At 35.3% G+C, this 26,722-nt stretch overlaps 1 protein-coding gene across 6 annotated transcripts in view; it reads right to left on the bottom strand.

Moving 5' to 3' along the window:
• LOC145683708 (uncharacterized) overlaps nt 1–18,913 on the bottom strand; it is a 179,682-nt gene extending 160,769 nt beyond the window's left edge. For all 6 annotated transcript variants that reach the window (XM_081755150.1, XM_081755153.1, XM_081755155.1 and 3 more), the window contains exon 1: nt 18,758–18,913. In XM_081755150.1, the coding sequence (XP_081611276.1) occupies nt 18,758–18,793 (36 nt within the window). In that variant the 5' untranslated portion in view covers nt 18,794–18,913. The remainder of the gene's footprint in view (nt 1–18,757) is intronic.
• Between the last annotated feature and the right edge of the window lie 7,809 nt (nt 18,914–26,722).

The following is a 26,722-nucleotide window of genomic DNA, read 5'->3' as shown; positions in this document are numbered from 1 at the left end:
TCTTTGAGATACTGTTTCTTCTATTCTTATAACTAATTTACTTCAGATTAAACTTTCCTGAACAGTTAATCGAAATTGTTAATATAAAAAAACTTATTGATCATAATTCTGCTTCCACATACAAAGCATTTCGGTAGATAGTAAAATGAAACATTGAATTCAAGTGTTTCTTAATGATCACCTGATCAATAAAATGCTATACTAATAAATACTATTTTTTTTTCAGAGGAGTTTAGTGTGAAGTTAATTAGTTGCATGAAGAATAGAAGAAACATTGCCTAAGATACATTTTCATATTTTGTTAGTGTCTACAACACTCTCAAGGTTTTATTGTTACTTCTAAGAAAAGAGTACTTTAGACGTCCGTGAACTTGGTCCCCCACTTTGAGCACTAACGATAAAATTAGTGTCAATCGTTAGTGCTTCTTAGTGCACAACCCCTAACGTTAGTGCTTAATTAGTGTAGGAGCTACAAGCAAAAAACCTTTGTGGGGGCCAAGTTCACGCTGCCCCCCACTTCAAGCACTAACGAAATAACTAATACCATTCGTTAGTGCATCGTTAGTGTTTCCTAGTGCACCAACCCGTGACGTTAGTGCTTCATTAGTGTAGGCTCTAGAGCCAAAACAATGGTACACGCTGGCCCCCCAACTTCAAGCAATAAGGAAAGGAGTAGTGCCGTTCGTTAGTGCATCGTTAGTGCTTCTAGAAAATACTAAAAGTTTCGTTAGTGATTCAGTATTAGTGTAGATATAGCCAATTATAAGTCACGAAACTCCCATAAGAAATGCATGGAGAATTTTTCATTGCGTTAAATTACCGCCAAATTCAAAAGCACTATTGACCTCTGCTAGTGCAATCGTTAGTGCATCGTTAGTGCTCCTTACTGCAAAAACCGTTAACGTTAGTGCTTCATTAGTGTAGGAGTTATGAATAAAAAAAAACTTTTGGGGGGCCAAGTTCACGCTGCCCCCCACTTCAAGCATTAACGATAAAATTAGTACCATTCGTTAGTGCATCGTTAGTGCTGCCAGAAAATACTAATAGTTTCGTTAGTGCTTCACTATTAGTGTAGATATAGCCAAATGTAAGTCACGAAACTCACTTAAGAAATGCATGGGAAATTTTTCATTGCGTTAAATTACCGCCAAATTCAAAAGCACTAATGATCTCTTTTAGTGCAATCCTTAATGCATCGTTAGTACTTCTTAGTGCAGCAACCATAACGTTAGTGCTTCATTAGTGTAGGAACTACAAGTGAAAAACCCTTTGGGCCTAGCGTGAACTTGGCCCCTCACTTTGAGCACTAACGAAAAGATTAGTGCCATTCGTTAGTATATCGTTTGTGCTTCCAGAAAATACTAATAGTTTCGTTAGTGCTTCACTATTGGTGTAGATATAGCCAATTGTAGGTCACGAAACTCCCATAAGAAATGCATGGGGAATTTTTCATTGCGTTAAATTACCGCCATATTCAAAAGCACTAATGATCTCTTTTAGTGCAATCCTCTGTGCATCGTTAGTACTTCTTAGTGCACCAACCATAACGTAAGTGCTTCATTAGTGTAGGAACTACAAGTGAAAAACCCTTTGGGCCTAGCGTGAACTTGGCCCACCACTTTGAGCACTAACGAAAAGATTAGTGCCATTCGTTAGTATATCGTTTGTGCTTCCAGAAAATACTAATAGTTTCGTTAGTGCTTCACTATTAGTGTAGATATAGCCAATTGTAGGTCACGAAACTCCCATAAGAAATGCATGGGGAATTTTTCATTGCGTTAAATTACCGCCAAATTCAAAAGCACTAATGATCTCTTTTAGTGTAATCGTTAATGCATCGTTAGTACTTCTTAGTGCACCAACCCTAACATTAGTGCTTCATTAGTGTAGGAACTACAAGTAAAAAACCCATTGAGCCTAGCGTGAACTTGCTCCCCCACTTTGAGCACTAACGAAAAGATTAGTGCCATTCGTTAGAATATCGTTATTGCTTCCAGAAAATACTAATAGTTTCGTTAGTGCTTCACTATTAGCGTAGATATAGCCAATTGTAAGTCACGAAACTCCCATAAGAAATGCATGGGGATTTTTTTCATTAGGTCAAATTCTCACGAAATTCAAATGCAGTAGTGGTCTCTTCTAGTGGCATCGTTAGTGTTTCGTTATTGCTTGCTAGTGCACCAAAACCGAACATTAATGCTTCTCATCGTGAATGCTTTTATTGGCTAGCGTATAGTTAGCTTCCCCTAAGCTTTATTTTCTACCGTCCATACTGTTGATGCACTAATGTTTGGAGTTCTGTAATAAGAGGTACTAACACTACACTACACCATTACCATTACACTATATGTAGTTATTAATGCTTTTAAATATGTGGGAAGTTTACAAAATTAAAAATGCTAAGTGTCTAAATTTAGCCCCGCACGATTCTCAAGTGCTATTAAAACTATTTACATGTTTAGTGCTAAGTGATTTCACATTAGTGCACTAAACACTAATGATAGTACTATCATACTTTAGAAGTTATTAATGAATAACTCGTTCGGGGCTAATTTTAGATTTTTCAACTTTTACACATTTTTTTAGTAATTGTGCCACAAAAGTGGGACTAAAACCAGTGGGTAGTGCATTAATAGAGCCCTATTAAACACTGATTGCTATCATAGTTTAGGAGTTATAAGTGAATAACTCATTCCCGGCTAAATTTAAATTTATCGAAGTTTCAATAATTATATCACAAAGGTGGAATAAGCGTCAAAGGTTAGTACAGCGTTAATACTCCAAAAAGCTCTAACGTTAGTGAAATCGTAGTTTGGGAATTATTAATGAATAACTCGAACGAGACTGAATTTAAAAGTATCGAAAAACACTAATTTTCTCATAAAAGTACGACAAACGCTAAAGGATAGTGCATCCTTAACGCTTCAAAAAATAATAAGTACTAACGTTAGTGCTATCATATTTTTGGACTTATTAATGAAAATTCAACCCGGTCTAACTTTAGGTTTTTCAACTTAAACAGTTTTACACTAATTGTACCAAAAAAGTGGGACAAACCCAAGCTCTTACTGCATTGCTAGAGCTCTATAAAACATTAAGCATTGTCGTTAGTGCTTTGATAAATAGTCCGGATAGGATTGAATTTAAATTTTCGAACTTCACACTAATTGTCCCACAAAGGTAAGATAACCACCGAAGATTAGTGACTGTTAGTGCTTCATGAAACACTAATCACTTGACGTCAGTGCCGTCACAGTTTAGGAGTTTTACCAAATGACTCGAGCGGGGTTAACTTCAGGTTTTTCAATTTTTACACAATTATTGTAAAATTAGATAAATTTTAATTGAGTTCCGTTCGAGTTATTCACTGATAACTCCTAAACTATGATAGCACTATCCTCAATGCTTAGTATTTTTGAAGCACTTAACACGCACGATCCTTTAGCGATTATCCTACCTTTTGATTGACAATTATTGTAAATTTCGACAAATTTGAATTTAGGCTCGTGCGTGTTATTCGTTAATAACACTTAAATTATGATAGCACTACCATTAGTGCTTATTCAGCGGAGGACTAAACGCTGGTTTGCTCAATTTCTGTCAGACAATTAACGTAAAATTATACAAAATTTAAAGATCTGAAGAAGAACTCCCCCCTCGAGTTATTCATTTTTAACCCCTAAACTGTGATAGCAGTAACATTAATGCTTAGTGTCTTTCGGAGGACTAACGATGTACTAATCTTTGACGTTTATTCAACCTTTGTGGGACAATTATTGTAAAATTCGCTAAAATTAAATTTAGCACAGAGTGAGTTATTCACTTATAACTCTTAAACTATAATTGCGCTAACACTAATGCTTCGTGTTTCGGCAAGCAATAAGGATGCATTAACTTTTGACGTTTATCTCAGCTTTGTAGGACAATTATTGTAGAATTAGAAAAATTTCAATTTAGTCTTGCAAATAATATTCACTAATATAGAGTTGAATCAAAGCACTAATGTTAGAGTTTAGTGTACTAATGGGTACTAACGATGCACTAACCATGTCAAACGTCTTTTTTTTTTTTAGTATTTGAGATGCTTGCGGGGCTAAATTTAGACACGTAGCATTTTCCATTTTGTAAAATTCTTCCACCAAATTTAAAAGCACTAACAATCATATATTAGTGTAGTGGTTACTATTACGTTCGGGAATTTAACACAATGAAAAATACCCCATGCATTTCTTATGGGAGTTTCGTGACTTACAATTGGCTATATCTACACTAATAGTGAAGCACTAACGATATACTAACGAATGGCACTAATCTTTTCGTTAGTGCTCAAAGTGGGGGGGGGGAGTTCACGCTAGGTCCAAAGGGTTTTTCAATTATAGTTCCTACACTAATGAAGCACTAACGTTATGGTTGCTGCACTAAGAAGTACTAACGATGCACTAACGATTACATTAAAAGAGATCATTAGTGCTTTTGAATTTGGCGGTAATTTAACGCAATGAAAAATTCCCCATGCATTTCTTATGGGAGTTTCGTGTCTTACAATTGGCTATATCTACACTAATAGTGAAGCACTAACGAAACTATTAGTATTTTCTGGCAGCACTAACGATGCACTAACGAATGGTACTAATTTTATCGTTAATGCTTGAAGTGGGGGGGGGCAGCGTGAACTTGGCCCCCCCAAAAGATTTTTTTATTTATAACTCCTACACTAATGAAGCATTAACGTTAGCGGTTTTTGCAGTAAGAATCACTAACGATGCACTAACGATTGCACTAGCAGAGGTCAATAGTGCTTTTGAATTTGGCGGTAATTTAACGCAATGAAAAATTCTCCATGCATTTCTTATGGGAGTTTCGTGACTTATAATTGGCTATATCTACACTAATACTGAATCACTAACGAAACTTTTAGTATTTTCTAGAAGCACTAACAATGCACTAACGAACGGCGCTATTCCTTTCCTTATTGCTTGAAGTGGGGGGGCCAGCGTGTACCATTGTTTTGGCTCTAGAGCCTACACTAATGAAGCACTAACGTCACGGGTTGGTGCACTAGGAAACACTAACGATGCACTAACGAATGGCATCAGTTATTTCGTTAGTGCTTGAAGTGGGGGGTAGCGTGAACTTGGCCCCCCCAAAGGATTTTTGCTTGTAGCTCCTACACTAATTAAGCACTAACGTTAGGGGTTGGTGCACTAAGAAGCACTAACGATGCACTAACGATTGACACTAATTTTATCGTTAGTGCTTAAAGTGGGGGGGGGGCAAGTTCACGGACGTGTATTTTAGGAAAACTTTACTACATAAATAACCACATTTACAAAAGATATGTTTTCTACTATGAACCCTTGCACTAAAAAATTATGTTTTTAAAGTTGTTCGATTTTAATGTGAGTAGGTTTCTCGGAACAATGTTATACCTTAAGTTACCGAAACTGACCAGTAAAAATGTTTTATTTAGAGCCAACCGAAAGACTGTTTCCACTCATATTTCAGATCAACCTTGAAAATATATATCTTAACTAACATATATATATATATATATATATATATATATATATATATATATATATATATATATATATATATATATATATATATACTATATATACTAATATAAATATATATATTTTCTTATTATGGATGATTATATCTATGGTACACCTGAAGAAACATTCATTGAGAAAACATAAGTGAAACACGCTTCGTACCCAGAAGGAAGGAAATTGAATTAAACCGTATTTTATTATTAGGTAGATAGATTTTTCTGTTGTAGAACTATTTTAGTAATAGTACTATAATCTTTTCCAAGTTTTCCTTAAATTTTACAACCAGATCATAAAATTTGTTTTATGAACTGTATCTCAGGATTACTAAATAATGCATTACGATATATGTTTTGCCCTACTTCCTTAAATGTTACTCTTGTATCATAAGAGGTTTTATATATTTTATTATTATAATATTAAATATTAGGTTGAGATATACTCTTGCCCTACTATCTTAAACTTTACTATTAGATAATAATGTTTTTTTATAAATTATATTATGCTATTAAAATAACATGGCGGAACGTACTTTTCATTATTATCTTGATTTTACTATTAATTCATAAAATTTGTTATACAAACTTTATTGTTTATTACAAAAGAATGTGTCGCAATATATTTTTGTTTTAGTCTCTTAGATATTATTTTCATACCTAAATCTTTGTTATATAGATTTTATTAAAAGTTTAAGAAATATTTTTTCGGAACGTAGTTGTGAGTTACTATTTTGAATTTTATTATTAACTCATAATATTTGTTTTATAAACTATATAACATTATTACAAACTAATGTGTTGGAACGTACACTCCTGTCCCAAATTATTGTCGCATGTCTATAAATATGTAGTTGTACGAATATAATTTGATAATGTATATGTATAATCGGCAAAGACATGTATGTGAAAAAGTTCATGCCAAAAAAGCAGTAAATAAGAACAATAAAACGGAAATAAAACTTTCTTGTCCATTTAGCAACATTTTGTTTTACTTATTCTAATTTTCGTATTTTAGTTCTTTTCATATACAATTTACCGCAATTTTTGACTTATTATCTTCAATTTCACTGTTACTCCATAAAATTTGTTTTCTAAATTGTGTTACATTATTACAATATGCTTTTTTTCTTGAAGTTTGCCAGTTGATCATAAAATTTCTTATAGAAATTATATTAAGTGATTTCAAAGTAATATGTTGAAATGTATTTGCCTTATTATATGAAATTTTTACTATGAATTCATAAAATTTGTAAATTATATTTCATTATAAAAAACGGAATATATTCTTGTTCCACTAAGTTTGATATTATTTTTAAATCATAAAATTTGCTTCTAAATTTTATTACAGGTTCAAGAAATATAATGGAATATAGTTTTCCACTATTATCTTGAATTTTACTAGCAGATTATACAATTTGTTTTCTATTTATTAAATTATTACCAAATAATACGTTAAACTTTATGTTTGTTTGAATTTTACTGTTAATTCATAAAGTTTGTTTTATAATTATAAAATAATAATTTGGAATGTATAGTATTCTTTTTGCAGTTCTTAAATTTTAGTTTTAGATCATTAAGTTTGTTTTATATAGTTCGTTCTAGGTTCCAGAAATATTATATTAGAATTTAGTTTTGTACTACTATATTCAATTTCATCTTTACGTTAGACAATTTGTTTTTTAAATTAAAATATATTAATTCAAAATAATATGTTGGAATGTAACTTTGACTTACTGCCTTGAATTTTACTATTAATTCATAAAATGAAAACCACCACTCCTCGGATTATGGCCTAGCACCAAGGATTTCGCCACCAGTTCTACTTTTTGTTAAAATACTTTTTCATTTATTTTTCTACGATCAATAGTAAGAAAGTTATGAAGGTTTTAATTTTTTTCCGGGTACGGGAATAGGGTAACATTGCAATCTTTATTCATCAAATTGTTTTATCCATATAAAATAAGTTCCTACTCCCAGCCATTAGAGGGTTACGCCCTCTCTTTGGCATAGGTAAAGTTTTTTTAAGCTAGCTCGTAAGCTAGCAACCTCTTAGAGGGGTACGCCCTCTTTTAGGAATGGGATGTAAAGGAAAATGTTTGGACTAGGATATTGGGAGAGGATCTAAGGGATGCATGGTTACAGTTTCAACCTTTATTTTGCTTTATTTGGTCATTTATTTACATCACTAAATATATATATGATTATGGATGGACATTATGATCTTTGCGATCATAAACATACTGACAGGTGGATGCACAAGTAATAATATAAACATATAAGAGAAATCATAAAGAAAATGCAATCAGAAGAATGGAAATAAATTATGAAACTATAAACATTACACAGACGATAGAGGATGGTAATTATAAGTATAAGCTATGAACGTGAAGGATGAAATGAAGTGCTAGCACGCCACAACACAAGGGAAAGGTTAGATCAACGAATGCTGTTATCTTCTGCCTAGGGGCGACGCTAGGCTGATGAAGACTGGGGGAGCCCTGTTAGTAAACAAAGGAAAATCACTGTGCAGTATATGAAGGAAATACGTGAGGGAGATGAGCATGAATACGATAGTCGTCCAAAAGTTCTAGGTTGAGATGATTAGGGGGCAATGTATAACAATAGAGTGTGAAAAGGAGGTGCAAAGGGGTATAGTAATAACGTGGTCGGCATGGGTGAAGTGAAAGGTAGTGCATAGTGTCGAAAAGTAGTGGATGGTGACGAGAGTAGCGATCGGTGAGAAATTTACGACGTAGCGTTTCTAGGTGAAATTTGAGCACAGGAAATGTAATACGAGAGTAAAGATCACGGGTGGGACTGGGTAATGAAATGCGATAAGCGATGCGAAAGGCGTGTCGTTCTAAAACTGCGAGCTTGGCATAGTAGGATGGTGATGCTGATATCCAGGCTGGAGAACCATAGGTAAGCACTGGGTGAAGGAAGACTTTATATGTATTAAGGATAAGCTGGGAAGAGAGACCCCAAGTAATTCCGGTTAGTCTTTTGAGTAAATTAAGTCTATTATATGCCTTAGTTTTAACAGAGTTGAGGTGAGGTGTCCAAGTGAGGTGACGGTCGAAAATGAGGCCAAGATAAGTGACAGTTTTAGAAGGATGTATTGGTACGTTATTAACTTGTAATGAAAGAAGAGATGAATTGCGATGGACTTTTGTGCGTTTGCGAGGTGGGATGAAAACTATGGCTTGTGTTTTTCCGGCATTTATTGTTAAATTCCATTTCCGGCACCAGTGTGTAAAACGATTTATAGCTTCCTGGAGTGCAAGATTGATTTGCGGAACGGTGCGACAGAGCGCAAGAAATGCCGTGTCATCGGCATATTGGAACAGATGGACGTTCCTTGGTAGATCTGGAAAGTCAGCAACGAATAGTAAATATAAAAGAGGTGATAAAGCAGATCCCTGTGGAACGCCAGATAACAGAAAAATGGGATATGAAAGCGCAGAATTTATTGCAACGTAAGTTAGACGGCAGACAAGAAAGTGATATATGAGCCGAATATAGGTCATAGGAAGCCGGAGTCTGACAAGCTTGTAAATGAGCGCTAAATGCCATACCTTATCAAACGCTTTTTCGAGGTCGAATAGGAGAAGACAAGATGGCTGAATCGTGTTATAATGGTTTGTGATTAATGTCGTGAGACGAAGCAACTGGTCGTTAATAGAGTAGCCAGGACGGAAACCAGCTTGATGGGTCGGGATGAGATGGCGATCTGTTAAATATGGATGTAAGCGTTTGACGATGATCCTTTCAAAGATTTTACTGAGTGTGGACGTTAACTGGATGGGTCTGTAAGATGAGACGGAACTGGGAAATTTATTAGGTTTCGGAAACATGAGACATTTTGAAACTTTCCATTCAGTGGGGTAGAAACCAGTGCGTAGTATGAACGTAAATATAAGGGCCAGAAGTTGGAGCAGTATAGGTGGGCTTTCCTTGATGTGGCGGTAAGTTATGCTATCAAAGCCGGGAGCAGTATTTTTCTTACGCTGAACCACAGCTGTTATTTCATCTGACTGGATGGGTACAGTTAGGACATGCGGTGGTAATGGATGGTTGGCGTCCGGCTGAAAGTGCTTGGAATCCGTGTTTACACTGTCAACAGGATGTGAGCGGGAATTAACCTGTGCAGGAGGAGTAAATATACCTTGAAGATGGTCTGCGAATGCGTTCGCTTTCTCCAAATCCGAGTGTAATGGCTTGTCATTGACAAGGAGAGGATAAGGAGTCTTGGAAAATTTCCCACACAAGGCATTAAAACGCTTCCAATACACAGTTGGATGGCTTGTGTCGGCGAGATTATTGCAAGTTTTCACCCACTGCCTTTGCCGATATGCTAGAAGGTAATTTCGGACAGTTCTCTGTAGTTGATGGTGATGATGAAGTGCATCCGGGTTTCGTGTATGGAGATATTCACGATAAGCTTGTCGTGATTGACGAATCAAAGGAAGATAATGCGGTGGTAGTTTTGGACGATATGGTATGGATTCTGTTTGTGGTATGTAGAGAGCGGAGGCTTGTTGGAGAGCAGAAGTAATATGATCAACTTGAGCGTTAAGTTCATCTGAAGTGGTTGGTGCTTGATAAGGTGCAAGAGCAGAAGAGAGGTAAGTGCGGTAGCGCGGCCAGTCGGCTTTGTCGTAGCGGGGTGAAAGACGAGGAGGTGGGAGAGGCTGGTGAGGAGCAACACCTGTATGATATGTAAGTTTTAACGGCGCATGGTCGCTGCCCAGTAAATCGAGAACTGTGACAGTACAGCGTGTGGTGAGCGTGTTAGAAGTAATTGCAATGTCCGGAGTGGTGTTTGATATTGGCCGAGTGGCCGTCGGAAGATCGAGAAGAACGCCTGTCGTATGAGTTGTGATATGATCAGTAAAACGGGTTCGGTCTTGAGCGGAGCGACTATGGAAATTGATATCAGCGAGAATGATATAATGGCGGTATGTAGCTGATATATGAGAGAAGAAATTCAGAGGAATTGGATTGCCTGGTCTGATGTATATTGTAGCCAAAGTGATAGTGATATTTTTAAAATACAGAGTAGTAATGACATGCTCTGGTAAATGTAAAATAGAACATTGTTGCTGCCTGTACGGTATGTTGTGTCGGAAGCCTACAGCGGCACCGCCATTAGCTCGCAAGGCTGGTAGTGGGTTATCACAGCGAAGTAAGATATAATTAGGGAATCGGCAAGAGATAGACTTGGTCAGAAAGGTTTCGTTGAGAAGGAAAGCTGTAATGTGTTCTTCGAGTAATAGGGTCTGGAAGAGTACTTTGTTTTTAGGTAGAGATCGGATATTCAGAAACAAGAAAGACAAGTCAATGAGGAGAAAATAATTAAACAGTTGTTTCGTATCGTGCAGTATGAAAATGAACATAGTTATTGGAGTATGTAGCATAAAGTGAGACATTGAAACTTGATTTAGCGGCAAGTGTGAGTTGTTGGAGAATGTGCTGACGATTGAAGGGGTGGATATTCTGAAGTGCAAGAGTAAGAAATTCCAGGAGTTTGCCGACAGTAACTGGATCATCGACATGTTTTTCAGTGTTGGTTGATGCTGACTGGGTGCGGAGTGGAGCAACTAATTCCGGGTGTGATTCATCAGGCTTAGGTTTGTTTTTGCATTTATAGCTATAGGCGGGGTGCCTATCTTGACATGTTGGACATTGGGGTGGAAGTTCCATATTTGGGCAAAGTCGCGTTTGATGTGGACCAGAACAGTAACCACAAACAGTAGCATTTTTACAATCGGCTGTTGCGTGGCTGTTATACGCTTGGCATCGCTCACATCGAATAGGTAAGGGTGCTGGCGACCGAGAGGGTTCTACCCTGTGTCGTCGCTTGTATATGAGGGCGCCTTGAGTGAGAAGGGTATCTATGGTGTCCTGAGATGAAGTGAGGATTCTAACCATATAAGTTAGGCCAGTGTTATTACGAATACGGATGGCTTTGTTAATAGTATGCCCTTCATACTGTAATTCTGCTTGGATTTCCTCGTCTGAGTATGTAGGATCAACTCCTCGAATCACTACAGAAAGCATTGGAGGACGTCTAGGTGGAGGTGGCTGTTTACGTCGAGAAGAAGTGAGAGAAGTAATGATGGCGGTGTTACCAAAAATTTCGAAGGATGCCTTATTGCGGACTGTCGAGAGGAAATTTGGATTTGTGGATTTCAATATGTATCCGTTTCGTGTTTTGACAACTTCCTGGAGTGGAAGACTGGGTAGATATTTCCTAAGTTGCAGGATAATGAACTTTTCATTAGAATACTTAGGATCGTATTTCTGCAATAGGAAGCAATGAACAGATGAGGACTGTGAATGTGGTGTGATAGTCGTAGTTGATGCTCGGCGTGATGATGTGGAATTTTTAGCGTCCATGTCGGAAATATCGGAGTCATTGGCGGTATGTTGCTTCTTAGCAGGAGGAGATTGTGCTTTGCTGGCATAGCTGGGCTGACTAAGTGGAGATCTAGATCGTTGCCTGCTTGACGCATTAGACACTGTTGAGGTAGTTGAGCGCTCTGAGGCTCGGCGGCGTCTTTCGCAGTGCTCTCTCTGCCTCTCCACCTTCGTGGAGCTAGCGGAGGGAGTTACGAAAACAGGTGGTAAACCTCCGTGTCTGCATTCTATAGGTGGTCCAGAAGCGTTGCCAGAGTCCGCCATGAGCAAATCGAGACCTGCGGCACGAAGCCGTAATGGTGTGTGGTTGTTTATGAAATCTCTGATCAAATGATGAGATGAGATGATGCAAAGGTGAGACGACCCGTTTGGATAGCCGTCAAGGTTGGATAAATTCACTTGCCAAACTCGTAGCACTGGACGCCCTTGACTAGATAAGTCTGACGGACAGAGCTCAAAAGTAATGCAAGAGAAAGAATCCGGGATGAGGAACAGGAAGGAATCAAAATGCAGCTGTTCTGACGTCTGGTACGTCACAGCTGTTTGGATCGAACTGAATATCGATCGAGAGTATGAAAAGGTTTTAAACCTTATAGAGCATTATAAACGTGATCAAAACAGCTATACTTACGAGAGTTAAGATATGCTTCATTTTTCTTCTAGTATCAATGTTAAGGAAATTACGAATCTCTTATATTTTCAAAGGTGAATATAGTTGATAAAGAAAAGAAACCAAGTACCGTAATAAACATATGCACGTGCTATGTATCACCTTGGTGGGTCCAAATTACGAACGCATTCGTGTCAACAAGGTGGGTTATATAGATATAACCATTACCACTCTTATGTACCAAATCGTAATATTTTGTAATTTATCTCAAAATATCGCAAAATCCTAATACTTCTGAAAAATTTCAAGACCCTGTAGCTCTTGGAAGAACCTAGACATAATGGTATGTAGGAGCAGTCCCACTTAAAATACTCAGTGTCGGATTTTAATCCCACCCCAAAAAACTTAAAATCGACACATTTTTATCGTTGATGGTTTTTTGTTATTTTTAAAATTCTACGAGTATGCCAAGATTTCATTTTCTCTTCTAATTTGAAATTTCTGAACTTTTTTATTGAGCAATATACCTATTTATATAATATAAAGAAATGTTTCATCTCTTAGACTCTTAGACCTATAGAAAGTAAGAATATTCACTTATGACTATTTTTCCTGTGGATTAATTCAGGGAGGCTACACATATACGAAATATCATCACTTTAGCTCCATTGAAAGTGCCTAACAATAAAGATGCCTCATTTAAGTAATGTGGGGAAGATATTTAAGTTTTCCATAAACCCTACTAGAGTTGCGATGTTTTTGCTTTGGTGATTCATTTAGATAACACTATTAAAAACATACATATATACCTAATTTTAAGCTTTTATTCCAATTATAATTACTTAAAATATTGTGTTTAATGTCCAAAAATGCCTATTTAAATAATATGGTTAATTTTTCATTCTCTTTTCTACCTGCAAAAAATGAGTAAAATGTACTTTTGACAATTTTCCTATTGGCGCGTCTCCTAAGGCTATAAGATTGTCAAATTGAAACTTTCCATGTCAGCTGATAGTTCCCGTGATTTAATATAAGTTCATCTAGCTTTATGTATTCTTCATTACATTATTAGAAACCAACACGTTGGAACGTACCTTTGGTCACATCTTGAAATTTCTTATTAACTCATGAAGTATACTTAGCACATTTAATTACATTATTACGGAATAATATTTTGAAAGATATCTTCGCCGTACCATCTTGAATTTTACTTTTATGTCATAAAACTGTTTTATAAATTTTGTTACAATTTTAAGAAATTTTATATTAAAATGTAATTTTACACTACCATCTGGAATTATTCTATGGTATTATAAAACTTGTTTTATAAATTATATTTCATTATTAAAATAATATGTTGGAAAGTACTTCTGCTCTATTACCTTCAAATATTCTTCTATAATTTTACTACATTATTATTAAGTAACATGTTCGGTACCATGCAGCGCAACAGGCATTATTAGCGTTATATATATTTTAAGGTTCAAATCCCTCGACAGAATTCGGGAGGGTAAAAGGTTTTGAACTGAATAATAACACCAATTCCCTGCTTTTAGTCGATATTTAATTTCTTCGTGAATATGGTTTTCGTAGGTTAATATTGATCCTAGATATTTTAAAGTATCCACCTTATCGAAAGTATTGTTTGATATTTTAAGGTATTCATAATTTGCAGTATTACGATCTCGACGAACTTCCATGTATTTAGTATTCTATGCATTTACTTCTAAATCCATGTCCCTGCAAGCGTTTAATAAAACCTCTGCATTTCTTTCTATTGCTTTCCCGGCGTATCCCATATTTAATTGTGGCAGATCCCGTACTAAATTCACATGATCAGCACATGCCATAACCTAATGAATATTACATTATTACAATACAATATCTTGGATTGCATTCTTATCCTACTAAGTTAAATCTTATTATTAGGTTATAAAAATGTATGAAAAGCTATATTATATGATAAAGAGAATTTTCTGTGGAAATGAGTTTGTGCACTTCTAATTTAAATTTTAATATTAAATCATAAATTTATATTGATTTTCAAAGCTAAACCAACTTTTTTTTTATCAGCAGTAAAACTGTGATATGGTTTTTAGCGGCCATGTGCGGTTTGCCAACCAGTTGGAGGTTGCCGGTATTACAAAAGCTTAGCCGCTCTCCCTGTAAACAATAAGGTCTCGAACTATTCTTTCTGAGTGTTGCAAACCAATAAGCAGATAAATAAAACAAGAATAACCATTTAAAATAGGAATAAAATACGTACAGATCATTCAATAACTAATTTTCTCTCCTTTTAATATACTACTACTACTACTACTACTACTACTACTACTACTACTACTACTACTACTAATAATAATAATAATAATAATAATACGATAGTTTTTACATCAGAGTCGCTTCAGGCTACTGTACATTTTCGGTAATGCTCGGAAAATAGAACCGATTCTGGACCGTCCGTTGGACCGATATTGTATTTTTACCCTTATGAACCGAGTTTGACCGATTGAACCGTATGTATAACGTTGGTCTGATAACCCCGTTTTTATAAAAACAAGTTTAGCCTGTCATGATTGCAAATAGTGTGTTGTTTCACTTTATTATCAAAACACAAATTGTTCTAATTATCATGTACGAACTCATAACGAGTCTATCGGGTCAAAATGGTCCAAACAGGCCAAACACGGGTCAAACGGGCTTATCAGGTGTAAGGACCAAACGCAATGGGTATCGGGCGGGTAGTGTTTACCTGGAAAGTTCAAGCACTAATTATAGGTTAAAATCTTACTTCAGAGGTCTATTTGTTTGCCTTCACTTTTTTTTTTTTAGTTAGCCGACCAACGAACTTGTGGACACATACATATAAATGCTCAAATCTAAATTATTGCCTTATATTATTGCAATGAGCATGAACGTGATTTACTATTAGGAACGTGATGCACTAATGTTAATCTTTTATAAATAGCATTATTATTATTATTATTATTATTATTATTATTATTATTATTATTATTATTATTATTATTATTATTATTATTATTATTATTGTATATGCCCTTCATGCAACTTAGAATCAATCTCACATAAACACTATATCAGACCTGATTGAATATTATTTTGAAAATTCTCACATAAATAGATAAAATGAACAATTAGAACTTGACATTTCAAGAGTTTAAAACATGTCCTCGTTTTCGTTATCTTTACTTTCTGAGGACGATTGATCTATCTCGAAGACAACATGATCCTTGTCTTCATCAAATACATTTTGCAAGACAACTTCGTTCAATCTCGTGGGAAACATTTATTATTATTATTATTATTATTATTATTATTATTATTATTATTATTATTGTTCCACAGACCATCTGTCTATAATGACAATTTAAAACTTCTTTCTTTAAAAAGAAATGATTAAAAAGCATTATATTAAGTATCTAGATCCTCATATTTAATAATGTATGCAGATTGATATTTGAGTAATAAAGCTATCATTATTAATTTTCTGTGTATAGTATCCTAATTTGTAGTTTGTCCAGTTTTTATCATCCAGTAACGTGACGAATCACATTAGAAAGAAACTGGTCTATTATTGGCCTGTCTAACTACATCATAAAGTTACAAATAATGTACTTACGAGCAAGCAGACAAGCAGACAGTATCTTTATTAAGCCTATTACCAATATTATTATTATTAGCAATAATAATAGGCCTAATGATAACTAAATTCATGGCGCAACAGCCCTTAGAAGGCCTAGATTTATGGCACTCATTCCTGTGGGGTGATGTGTTGTCAGCAGATCGGCTACCCTAGCCGTTAATACTTGCTTCCTGGACTGCAGTTCGCTACTTTTTTCTTTCAAGTAGCTTCCAATTGTCTTTACGACGCTGGGTGGACGCCGCAGCGCCAACACCGTCTGGTGAGTACGAATAGCACATTTATCTTTCCTCTGACCAGACCCAGGACTGCTTGACTTCGCTGATCTCATGGGGAGTGATATTTCAGTGTCGCTAGGACGTTGGTAATAAAATAATAAATGTATATTGAAATACTGAAAAAAATAGCTAAGAAATATAGATAAGTACTAAACTGACTCCCTGGAGCTACGGTCCATGAGGGGTTGTGCCTACCCAATGTCGCAATATGGAAAATATTTCAGATAAGAAGATCTCAGTTTTTAAAGTGTATTGCTATTCCTTTATGAAGTGCTTGAAGTGGAAGATCTAAGAAAGTGTACCCCGCTTACTCCCCCTCTTCTATTTACAGCATTGCCTTTACGTCATTTATGAAAAAAAAAAAAACATAATGCAAAGGCTTGGATCGGGAGTAAAGAAGATTTGCTCTTTCCGATAACATCTACATACATCCTGACATAATTAACATAAAGTAATTTGTGTATTAAGCTGACAAAGTAGAATAAAATAACTTTCATATATTGTCACATGATGTGGGCTGATAACAAAGCCTAGCTACCAAAATATACGATCTTCAATCACGCTGTAAAAGCTACAGATGCCAGACGGAACAAACGCTGTACGATGCTACTATGATAACCGTAATGGGGTTAGCCATACTGAGAGCTTTATACAGTTCTACCTGTGTTGGAGTTTCAACGCCGGAATCTAGTTACAATGAAGAATTTATGGTAGGGACAATAAACCCTCAGATCTTGACTTTCGAGGAAGAAGATGGTTATGTTTTGTCGCGTACTATATTTCATAATTTGTATTATTTGATTAAAAACATTGTGTATTATATAAGAAGTTAAAATGTTACTATTTGAACCTGCGTTCTCTACACAGCGCATCATTCGCATATGAGCATAAATATCCTTCTCATTTCTCTGAACATCTGTATATGTCCATTAACAGACACAAGTGAAAGAAGTCTTGAAAAAAAAAAAAATCTGCACGGCGTATCATAAAGGGGAGATTTTATCGATTATTTTTTTCTCAATATCTCGCACCGTTTGCAAGATTTGAGCCTACTTCCGGTTGGAATTTCTAATTTGTGCATGACCAGTGTTTTCTTTCTTCTTGCATGCAGTATGTAATAAGCAAATGCATTACATACACAATTAATTATAATGACAGTTATATATGGTGTTCATTGGGCAAAACACTCCAAAAATAAACATTCATCTTCCTGGTTAGACTGAAGAAATGGTTATCGTTTCTTTTTCATTATTATTTGGCCATTAAACAAACGCCTAGACATATGAAACCCCTAAATACAACACTGTGGTGTTGGAATGTATAAGGCGTAGGATATGATGCTTTAGTTTTGTTTAATTTCAACGCTTCCAGTGTACCCTAACAATGTAATAAAGAAATAACTGCCATATTTTATTAAATAGTCAATTAGAACTGGACAATCTACGCAAAATTTCCAATCGATCAGTGAAAACATCATCTCTCTACAGCTTGTAGTTTCCGAGATCACATTGTCGAAAGGATTGACCATAAAGATATATACGTCCACAACGTATAGTTTAAAAGAACTCGGAAGATGGAAGCACAATTTATGTGCATTGATTTTAGAGAAGGCTTATTAAAATACAAAGGCTTTGAACAACAATTTTATATCATAAACTTCATGAAAAGAGATCTAGGTAATATAAGAGATCTAGGTAAGGTACTCGTACTTAAAATGTTTGTCTGTGTTAAACGTGATATCACGCATAACCGTAAATGAAAGATTTGAAAGTCATAGTTATACGTTGAAGCTCGGGCGCTTTCAATAGCTATTGTATCATTTTAATACATAGATTGTAGCAATTTGATACATAGATCTTTGAAAGTGCCAAATTTATGATTACTTTTCAATCAGTTGTAGTTATCAATCCATATGAATAAACTATTGAATACATTTAAATCTGTAAAATCTTTCTCCATCACAGGACTGATTTTTTAAAAGATAATTGTATTGAAACTACAAACTAAATAATTTTCCAATTATCTATTTCTTTAATAAAATACCCTTCAAATATTGTGGTAGATAATGTTTCATTTTGGCAATATTATGAAGACAGTAACAATCTAAAAGTATTATTGGGAGATATCCTGTACACCTTTTATCGAATCTAGAAATATCTCGGCTTAGTCTTTAAATATTAAAATTAGCATTAATACTAAAGTGTGAAAACATAACTTGGTTTCTTCTTTCTTACCTTGAAACATAGGACTAAGAGACAGACGAATTTCATTTTATTCTATAGCGTCTGTTGGAATATATTGTACTTGTTAATTTTGAGTAAATCACTCTTCCATCTAAGGTAATAAAACCTAGAAGTTCGAGTACTTCTGTAAGTACTAACTTAGTAACACTAATATTGCCCTCTTTGAAATTATACCAGCTAATTGTTTATACCCAATTACAATGGATATTTTGCAAACAACACTGAATAAAGGAAAACATATTCATATGTTAGATAGCTTTATTGACATTTTACTAAACTGGAACAATGCGGTTTATGCAACTGAAAAGTACAATACATTTCAAACTTGTTTTCATTGTATAACAAATGTCACGAGTCAAATATACTTTCATGTTAAACATTGGTTCTTGTAATTCTTGCCACGAATTTTAAGATATCGATATAACTAACTAGTAATAGATATAAAATTTAATATGTATTTCATTCAAATCATTTTCATGAAATTTTATATAATTAATATATATTTTTAAATAACTTCTACACGGACAGAAATTTATCAGTTACTTGTAAACGAAATTTGTTTTAGATAGGATTAATACATCTTTTCAATATACATATATTGTATTTATATATTTAAGATTAAGGTAGTAACAAAGTGTTCCGTTCGAATTCAATATGAAAGTAACATAAATTGGAAATTATCCAATACGGAAGAATGGCTTCCCGTAACAAATTTGTAGTCCAATATTTTCAACTATTATAGATTACCGCCTATTTCTAATGCAAATAGTTATTCTTAACATATTTTAATGGAACATACAACTCCAAAAGTTATGAAGAATTAATTTTCAGCCATGTTAGAAAGTTACTTGGCTACATCTGTGGAGCATAGTTTCGTTTATCATGTCATGTTAATTAAAGAATCAATAATGTAGTTTCTTTAGGTCGAAAAAAAATCATTGTATGGGATTGTACAGGATGAGTCAAAAGTCCGTGGATACCTGCATAAGTTTGAAAATCGACGGGAAAAGTAAAAAGTGATGATGGGAACAGAGGTTTGATGAGAGGCCGCAACGTTTGGAGTGTATGTCATTCATGGCCGCCATCTTGAAATCCGCCATTTTAGATTCAAGTCATTTTTTTTAATAGGGAGGGGCTGTATGACATATCAAATAACACTATCTTGAGCTCAGGAATTTAGTGGTGTAATTTTGTTTGTTTCTACCTTGTACAGTTCAAACTTATGCAGGTGTCCAAGGACTTTTGACTCACCCTGAATTATATTGATTTCTTTCTTTTGAGCCAATCAGATTCCTTTGCCAAGTTAACGTTAGCCTCATTTTTTAGTACAATCAAAATATCCACTTACTATGATTTCTTAGTACAATCAAACTGTACCATTTGTCTCATTTTTTCCAGCACAATCAATTTACGAAAAAATGGAGGTTTAGAATGACGAAATTACCGCTAAGAATTTAGTATTTATCACACCATAATTTATCGAGAGCAAGAGATCATATAGTGTACTAGCGTCGATTCCTCGCTTCACTGGATTAAGATAAAAATTTCAAATGTACAAACTCCTTATCTTATATGCAAGGGCGCCGATTTCTTTGTAGATTGGGGGGGGGGGGCATTCAGATACAGAAGGCATATATAAGGATTTTAAGACAAATTATGCATTCAAATTATGTCAAATATTGTATATTCCTAAATACAATGTGGGGGCCCACATGAGCTTTGGGAGCCCCGCCCCCCTGGAATCGGCGCCCTTGCTTAAGTTATATGTTTCGTATCCGAGAAATATGATGCTTTTGTGTTTAGTGGCATGGATTAAAACGCCATCGAAAATATCACTGTGCATCCCAGCGGTCCCGCAAACTATGGATTCAACAATACTACCGGTCGATCATTTTCATTTTCGATCATTTTGATATATCTCCCCCATACCTTCCCCCTAGTTGCTGGGCTGAATTTGGATTTATCGAGATTGAAAGTGTCACTGTTCGTCTCAGGACCCCGAAAACTATGGATTCGGCACTAATCTTGGAAATTTTCGATCATTTTAAATATCTACTCCTTCCTCTAAGTTGCATCGTCAAAGCGATATTACAGAAAACATTTCAAATTCTAACCTCATTTCTGTTGAAAATTTGATCGAAATCGGTTGGATACTTCAAGAGTTATTAAGTCAGAAAGACAGTCACCTTTCATTTTCATTTTATATATATATACAGGGTGGTAGATAACTCCACCGACAAACTTTGGGAGGTGATTCCTTATATGAAATGAAAGAAAAAAGTTCTTATAAACATAGGTCGAAAAACGTCTCATTTCAGAGTTATGAACCGCCAAAAATTCGAAAAATCATGTTTCGAAACGCCCTGCCTTAGAAACTATAGGACCTATAACAAGCGGTCTAACAAATTACAAACGAGCTAGTATGCGCACTGTCTAAATATCCATGTTTTACCATCCTCCGTTATCGGCAAAACAAACTGTAAAAAGGAAATTGAAGTATAGGGATACTCCTTTGAGTACTAATAACGCGTTCGTTTCACCGATAACGGAGGATGGTAAAACATGAATATTTGGATAGTGCGCATACTAGCTCGTTTGTAATTCCTTAAACCGCTTGAAATCGGTCCTGTAGTTTCTAAGGCAGAGCGTTTCGAAAGGTGAATTTTCGAATTTTCGGCGGTTCAGATCGTCCCATTTTTATTATAAATTTTTCCTTTCATTTCATATAAGGAATCACCTCCCAAATTTTGTCGGTGGAGTTACCTACCACCCTGTATATATATCCACCTTCCCTCTCCCCTAAGTTTTACCGTCAAAGTGAAATGACAAGAACTATTCCAGGGCAGATCTTCAGCTATGTTGAAAGTTTGATCCAGATTTATTTGGTTAGGTGGTTCAAAAGTTATGAAGTCACAAATATAGTCACTTTCCAAGCTTCATTTAAGTTGATAATTTGATCGACATCGGTCGAGTGGTTCAAGCGATTAAAAGTCACAAGCATAGTTACTTTCAATTTTATAATATAGATAGACTAACACCATGGAAAATTAATAAGTTGTTCTGTATGTTTTTACAAACAATTAATATGTCTTTAAACAGCATGTGCTTCTGGGGTCAATTTCCAAGTAGTGCATCTTCCGAACACAAGCACGAGTAGTGGTTCGGATATTATTTGAAGCACTAGGTCTCGTCCCATATATATCTGGCGCTGAAGTGTCACGTTAAACTCTAATTAATCAATCAACAAAGAATTGATTGTCCAATTGTGCTACCGTTTAAATAACCACTTAAAATTGTCTTTATACGGGCTGTAAGCTACCCAAATTCACTCTAATGTTCAACGTTCTTTACCTCCTCTATTTATTCATTTTTCTTTTATTTTCAGTAACAAATATTGTTTTTCAAATCCGAATTTTCGAACCACCACGTCTCTATGTATGTTTTAACGAATTTTGGCTAACTTTTACATTTATATAATACTGTGCAGTCGCCCCTTGTCGGTCTGAGAGCTCAGATGATGTGTTAATAATTGACGTGTTTGGGGATGTCAGATCCGACAAGTTGCGCCCAGGATTTCGTAAATATAGAACTTAACAAAACATGAGGTACGGGATCCAACCTGGGTTGCATTTAAATGAAATCCAACACGTACAAAAGAAACAGACTGTGATGTTAAAGGGGGTGAAAAGGGGCCAGAAGGGAGTAACTTTCGGGATAGGTTAATCTACTCGCACTTACTTGCAGGTCTGATCGTTGTCCTCTTGACGATTCCTCCAATAGGCTGATGTCCATCCATCTCTCTGCTTGGCTGGCCGTTCATCCAAGTAACCAAGGTTAAGGGTCGGCGAAACCCGAACTGAGAAACCAACTTTACTAAGACCGCAACTTTAGTTAAACTTAAAACTTCTTCTTAAAAAACAATACATCGTCGTTAAATCAAAGGTGCTCTATAAGACAGAGCAAGGCTATCAATTGTAAAGTTCAAAATTAAGCTCGCGGTCTACATTCTAACTCGTCTCTCGCTCCATGTCGACTGTCCTCTCCAATAGTCTCTCAATCGATTTTGTATGGCGTTCTTTCCGGGTTCATGTCCTGGGTTATTCACTCTGATTTGCGTCTCGATGAAAAAAGTGCATGCTCGTAGATTAACCAAGGTAAGGTGATGATAGGAATGCTGACGGGGAAGCAATCTGTTATTTTATTAATTAAGAAATTACAAACGTAAGAAGTAAATGACAGACAGCAAAGGCAAATGAACTTAGAAAAAAAAGTCGAAAGGTGATTTAATTTGAAACGAATGATAATTCTTTTGACTGAAATGTTCTTTTAAAATAAAATGTCCCATTGTTCAAAATAAGAAACTTTTCCATATGTCCAAATACACATATCTTCACATCCCCCCCCTGAAATCAAAGTCCCGAATGAAAACATTTCGGAGACAAACAAAAAAATATCACTTTTTAGAGAAAAAAAAACTTAAGCATCTTTGTAGTATCATTCAATGTTCATGATAAAAACACAGCAGCAAATATAGTCTGGAAAGAATCATATGATAAGAAATGATGAGTACAGCAGAAATGTTCACACACTAACACAGTTGACAGTAGAACAGTCAATGCCAAATGACGTAAGCACAGCAACGTCAATGTTGTAAACACAGCATCACTAAGCACAAATGTAGGTCTGGAAATCACAGGTACAATGTTCTTACACATCACATAACTGGAAAGTTCATTCAGTACAAGTAGATCATAGGAGTAGGGTAGACAGGTATATGATAGTAACATCACAAAATTTAGGGGATACAGTCAATGACTGCCCAAAACACGTAAGATATGAGAATAGGAACAATAATTGGAAAAAATAATGGATTGAATAAAAAAAATCGACGAAAATTCTGGGGGAAAAATGCAAAAGTAATAACTAAACCATAATCCATACGTATATATCTATATATAGTAAATAAAAACTCCAATTCCAATAAAATTGTAACTCTATAATCAAAATAATCATTGCGCGGTAGAAGAAAAATTAATCTAGCTACCCATAGAAAGAACAGATAAAACAACACAAAAGAATGTTGATTTCAGGTTTTAGAAAAACGAATTGTGGAGAATTTAGTTCCACAATGACCGACGTATTGGCAGAGTTATAGCCCTCTGCACTGGCTATTAAAAACCTCAAAAGAAATCAACATGACAGACTATCACCAAACATATTCCTAAATCCCTAACTAAATATGCGATAAAAGAAAAAAAGAAGAAAAAAACTTCTTTTTTTTTATATACAAAAGTAAAAGTACGTATGCCCACAGGAAAATGTGGAATCAAGTCAAATCTTCAAATATACAAAAATATATATCAAATAAGCACAAATCTTCATCATACATAAATCCCAAGTCATCTTCATGATGAAATACACAAGTTTACTATATACACTGCAGGCGATGAAAAATTGATCATTCCAAAAGATCACTAAAATCACACAAGAGGTTATAACAGTGTATATTCCTTTGAAAAGAATATATTGACTGAGTATATTCCCAATAACTAATAACAAGTCGTAGGATCGAGCCAAAAATCCAGGGAAAGAAAAACTGCATTCTTCTTTACATCCACATTAATATCATAAAATGCATCTTGAAAAATGCAAAAAACGTAAGAACTCCTTCTTTATCACTATCATAACATAGATAGCATACACATATCAATTCATAGTTGCGTCTATCTCCCTAGTTTTCTTCTGCAAAATATAATGTATCAATAAGATGTTGATTTGGCGCCTAAATACTAATTTATTCAGTTTATAAGCTGTTGATAAGATGACCAAGAAAAAGAACGTATTCTACAAAGTTAACCAACAGTTCTAAGTAACTAAAGAAACAATGATGTCTATATGAGTACTCCTTTTTCTCCTTATCTTCGTTGTAATTGTTATTGCCGGCAAAACTTAGAAATACAAACAAATCAAAACAAATTCCATAATGACATGGCCAGTGTCAAAACAAAATTCGTCACCAACTTCACAGATGTTTCCTAATCCATCAAATCTTCCTTTGAGAACCGTCTTCTTTTTTTCTCTTTTTTTTTTTAAAAAAAACTTCATTGCAGAGAAACAGCTTCCACTTCTTTTCCTTCTTCCAAGGGAAAATACACAGGTAAAAGACGCTGATAGAGATCCCAATTCTCCTTGTCGAAAATACACAATACAATACGGTCTACGTTGTCCACATGATCCTCTAAAAATTTTCGTGTACTCAACAATGCAATTCTCGCAGCAGGTTCCTTAGGGAAATGAAATGCACCAGCAGCGATGCAAGGAAAAGCCACAGTTGAAAACTGATTTTTCAACACAAAATCAAAACAATTGTTATAACAATTCTCCAAAGTCTTCTTGTTCGCATCTCTAGGACCACACGTCAATAATACATGATCAGCGGGGAGATTATAGCCTGGAGCAATCTTCACTTGTCCTGGTTTTAAAGAACGTATTTTCTCGCAATCTTTACGAAATTCTTCTCCTGCAGCTTCTTGGATACTTCTATCCGCCCCTCCTAATGGAATGAGTAATTCATTCGTGGGGTTGACAACAGCGTCAGCTTTAATCATAGCAATATCTCCTCGAAAAACACTGATTTTCTTGTTGATTGCAGAATTGGCACCAAACTTCGGTTTCAAACCAGAACAATTCTTCCCTGTTTCAGCCCAAGTGGGTAATTGGTTGGCAATCACAACCTCACGAAGATTCACAGATGGAATATCTTCTTCTTTTTCTATCATGTTCACCGCAGGATTAAAAATAATCTCATAGTGTTCTTCTTTTTCTTTCTCTCTCTTATTTTTTCCTTCCTGTACTTCGGCACAGCAGGCATTCGCAGTAGCATCCTCAACATCTTGTATATCCAAATCAACATCATCATCTTCTTCCTCTCCCTCGTTTTCCTTCTCCTGTCTCTCGTAGTACTTCTTCAATCTTTGTACTGCAATCGAATCAACCTTAAATCTTCCTCGTGCAGTCTTGAACTTAACAAAATAGGAATTTGGGTGGTCAATATCCTGAATGATTCCTGGACCAAAATAACGTCCACTGAAAGCTCTGGTGGATCCTTTCTTCATGGTGCTGTCCAAAATCCATACCTTGTCTCCGACTTTGAAATTGGGTTTCGAATGACGTTTGTCATAAAATTTCGTCGCCGTCTTATGTCTCTGGAACCATTTATCATGAGCTTTGTCTCGTATTTCTCCAAGTTGCTGTAAACGTTCAGCATTGTCCTGAAATTGACAAGGGGTGTCCAAAATTGCTTCGTGTAGCATTCTACATCTGAATCCATGCAAAAGTTCAAAAGGGCTGTATCCAGAGGATAAGTTAACAGTTAAATTGTGGGCTAACACAATAGATGGCAGCAGTTCGACCCATTTTCCTTGATCTTTATTACACAACGCAGATTTCAGTCTCTGTTCAATGTTTCGGATAGCTATCTCAGCAGTCCCGTTAGCGTAATGAGCTTGAACATTAACAAATCGAATCTTAGCCCCAATCATAGCACACAACTCCTTGAATAGGTTACTTGTAAAACATGGACCTTTGTCTGTGACTAATTCTTTGAAAATACCGTATTTCAAAATTACATTTTCATAAAGAAAACTACTTACAGAAGACGCTGTTATATCTGCTAATGAACCACAAATAGTATAGCGAGTAGCTGCATCGACTACGACAATCAAATACTTGTGTCTCAAAATATTACTCGAGGAGTACACCCCTCCAATGTCTACGAAAATGCGATAGAAGGGCGGCACTTGAGGATACGTTTGCAATGTACCATAAGCAGAACCAGGTTTATTCTTGCTGGACTGGCAAATTAAACATTCTTTGCATTTCTGATAGATATATTGTTTCATATTAGGGAAATACACAGTTTTCACTAAAAGATCATATGTCTTGGAAAAACCTCCG

Source organism: Thermobia domestica, chromosome 4 (genome assembly GCF_964235325.1).
Source record: "Thermobia domestica chromosome 4, izTheDome1.hap1.1, whole genome shotgun sequence".
Classification (NCBI taxonomy): domain Eukaryota; kingdom Metazoa; phylum Arthropoda; class Insecta; order Zygentoma; family Lepismatidae; genus Thermobia; species Thermobia domestica.
This window is presented reverse-complemented; position numbering and strand designations above follow the sequence as displayed.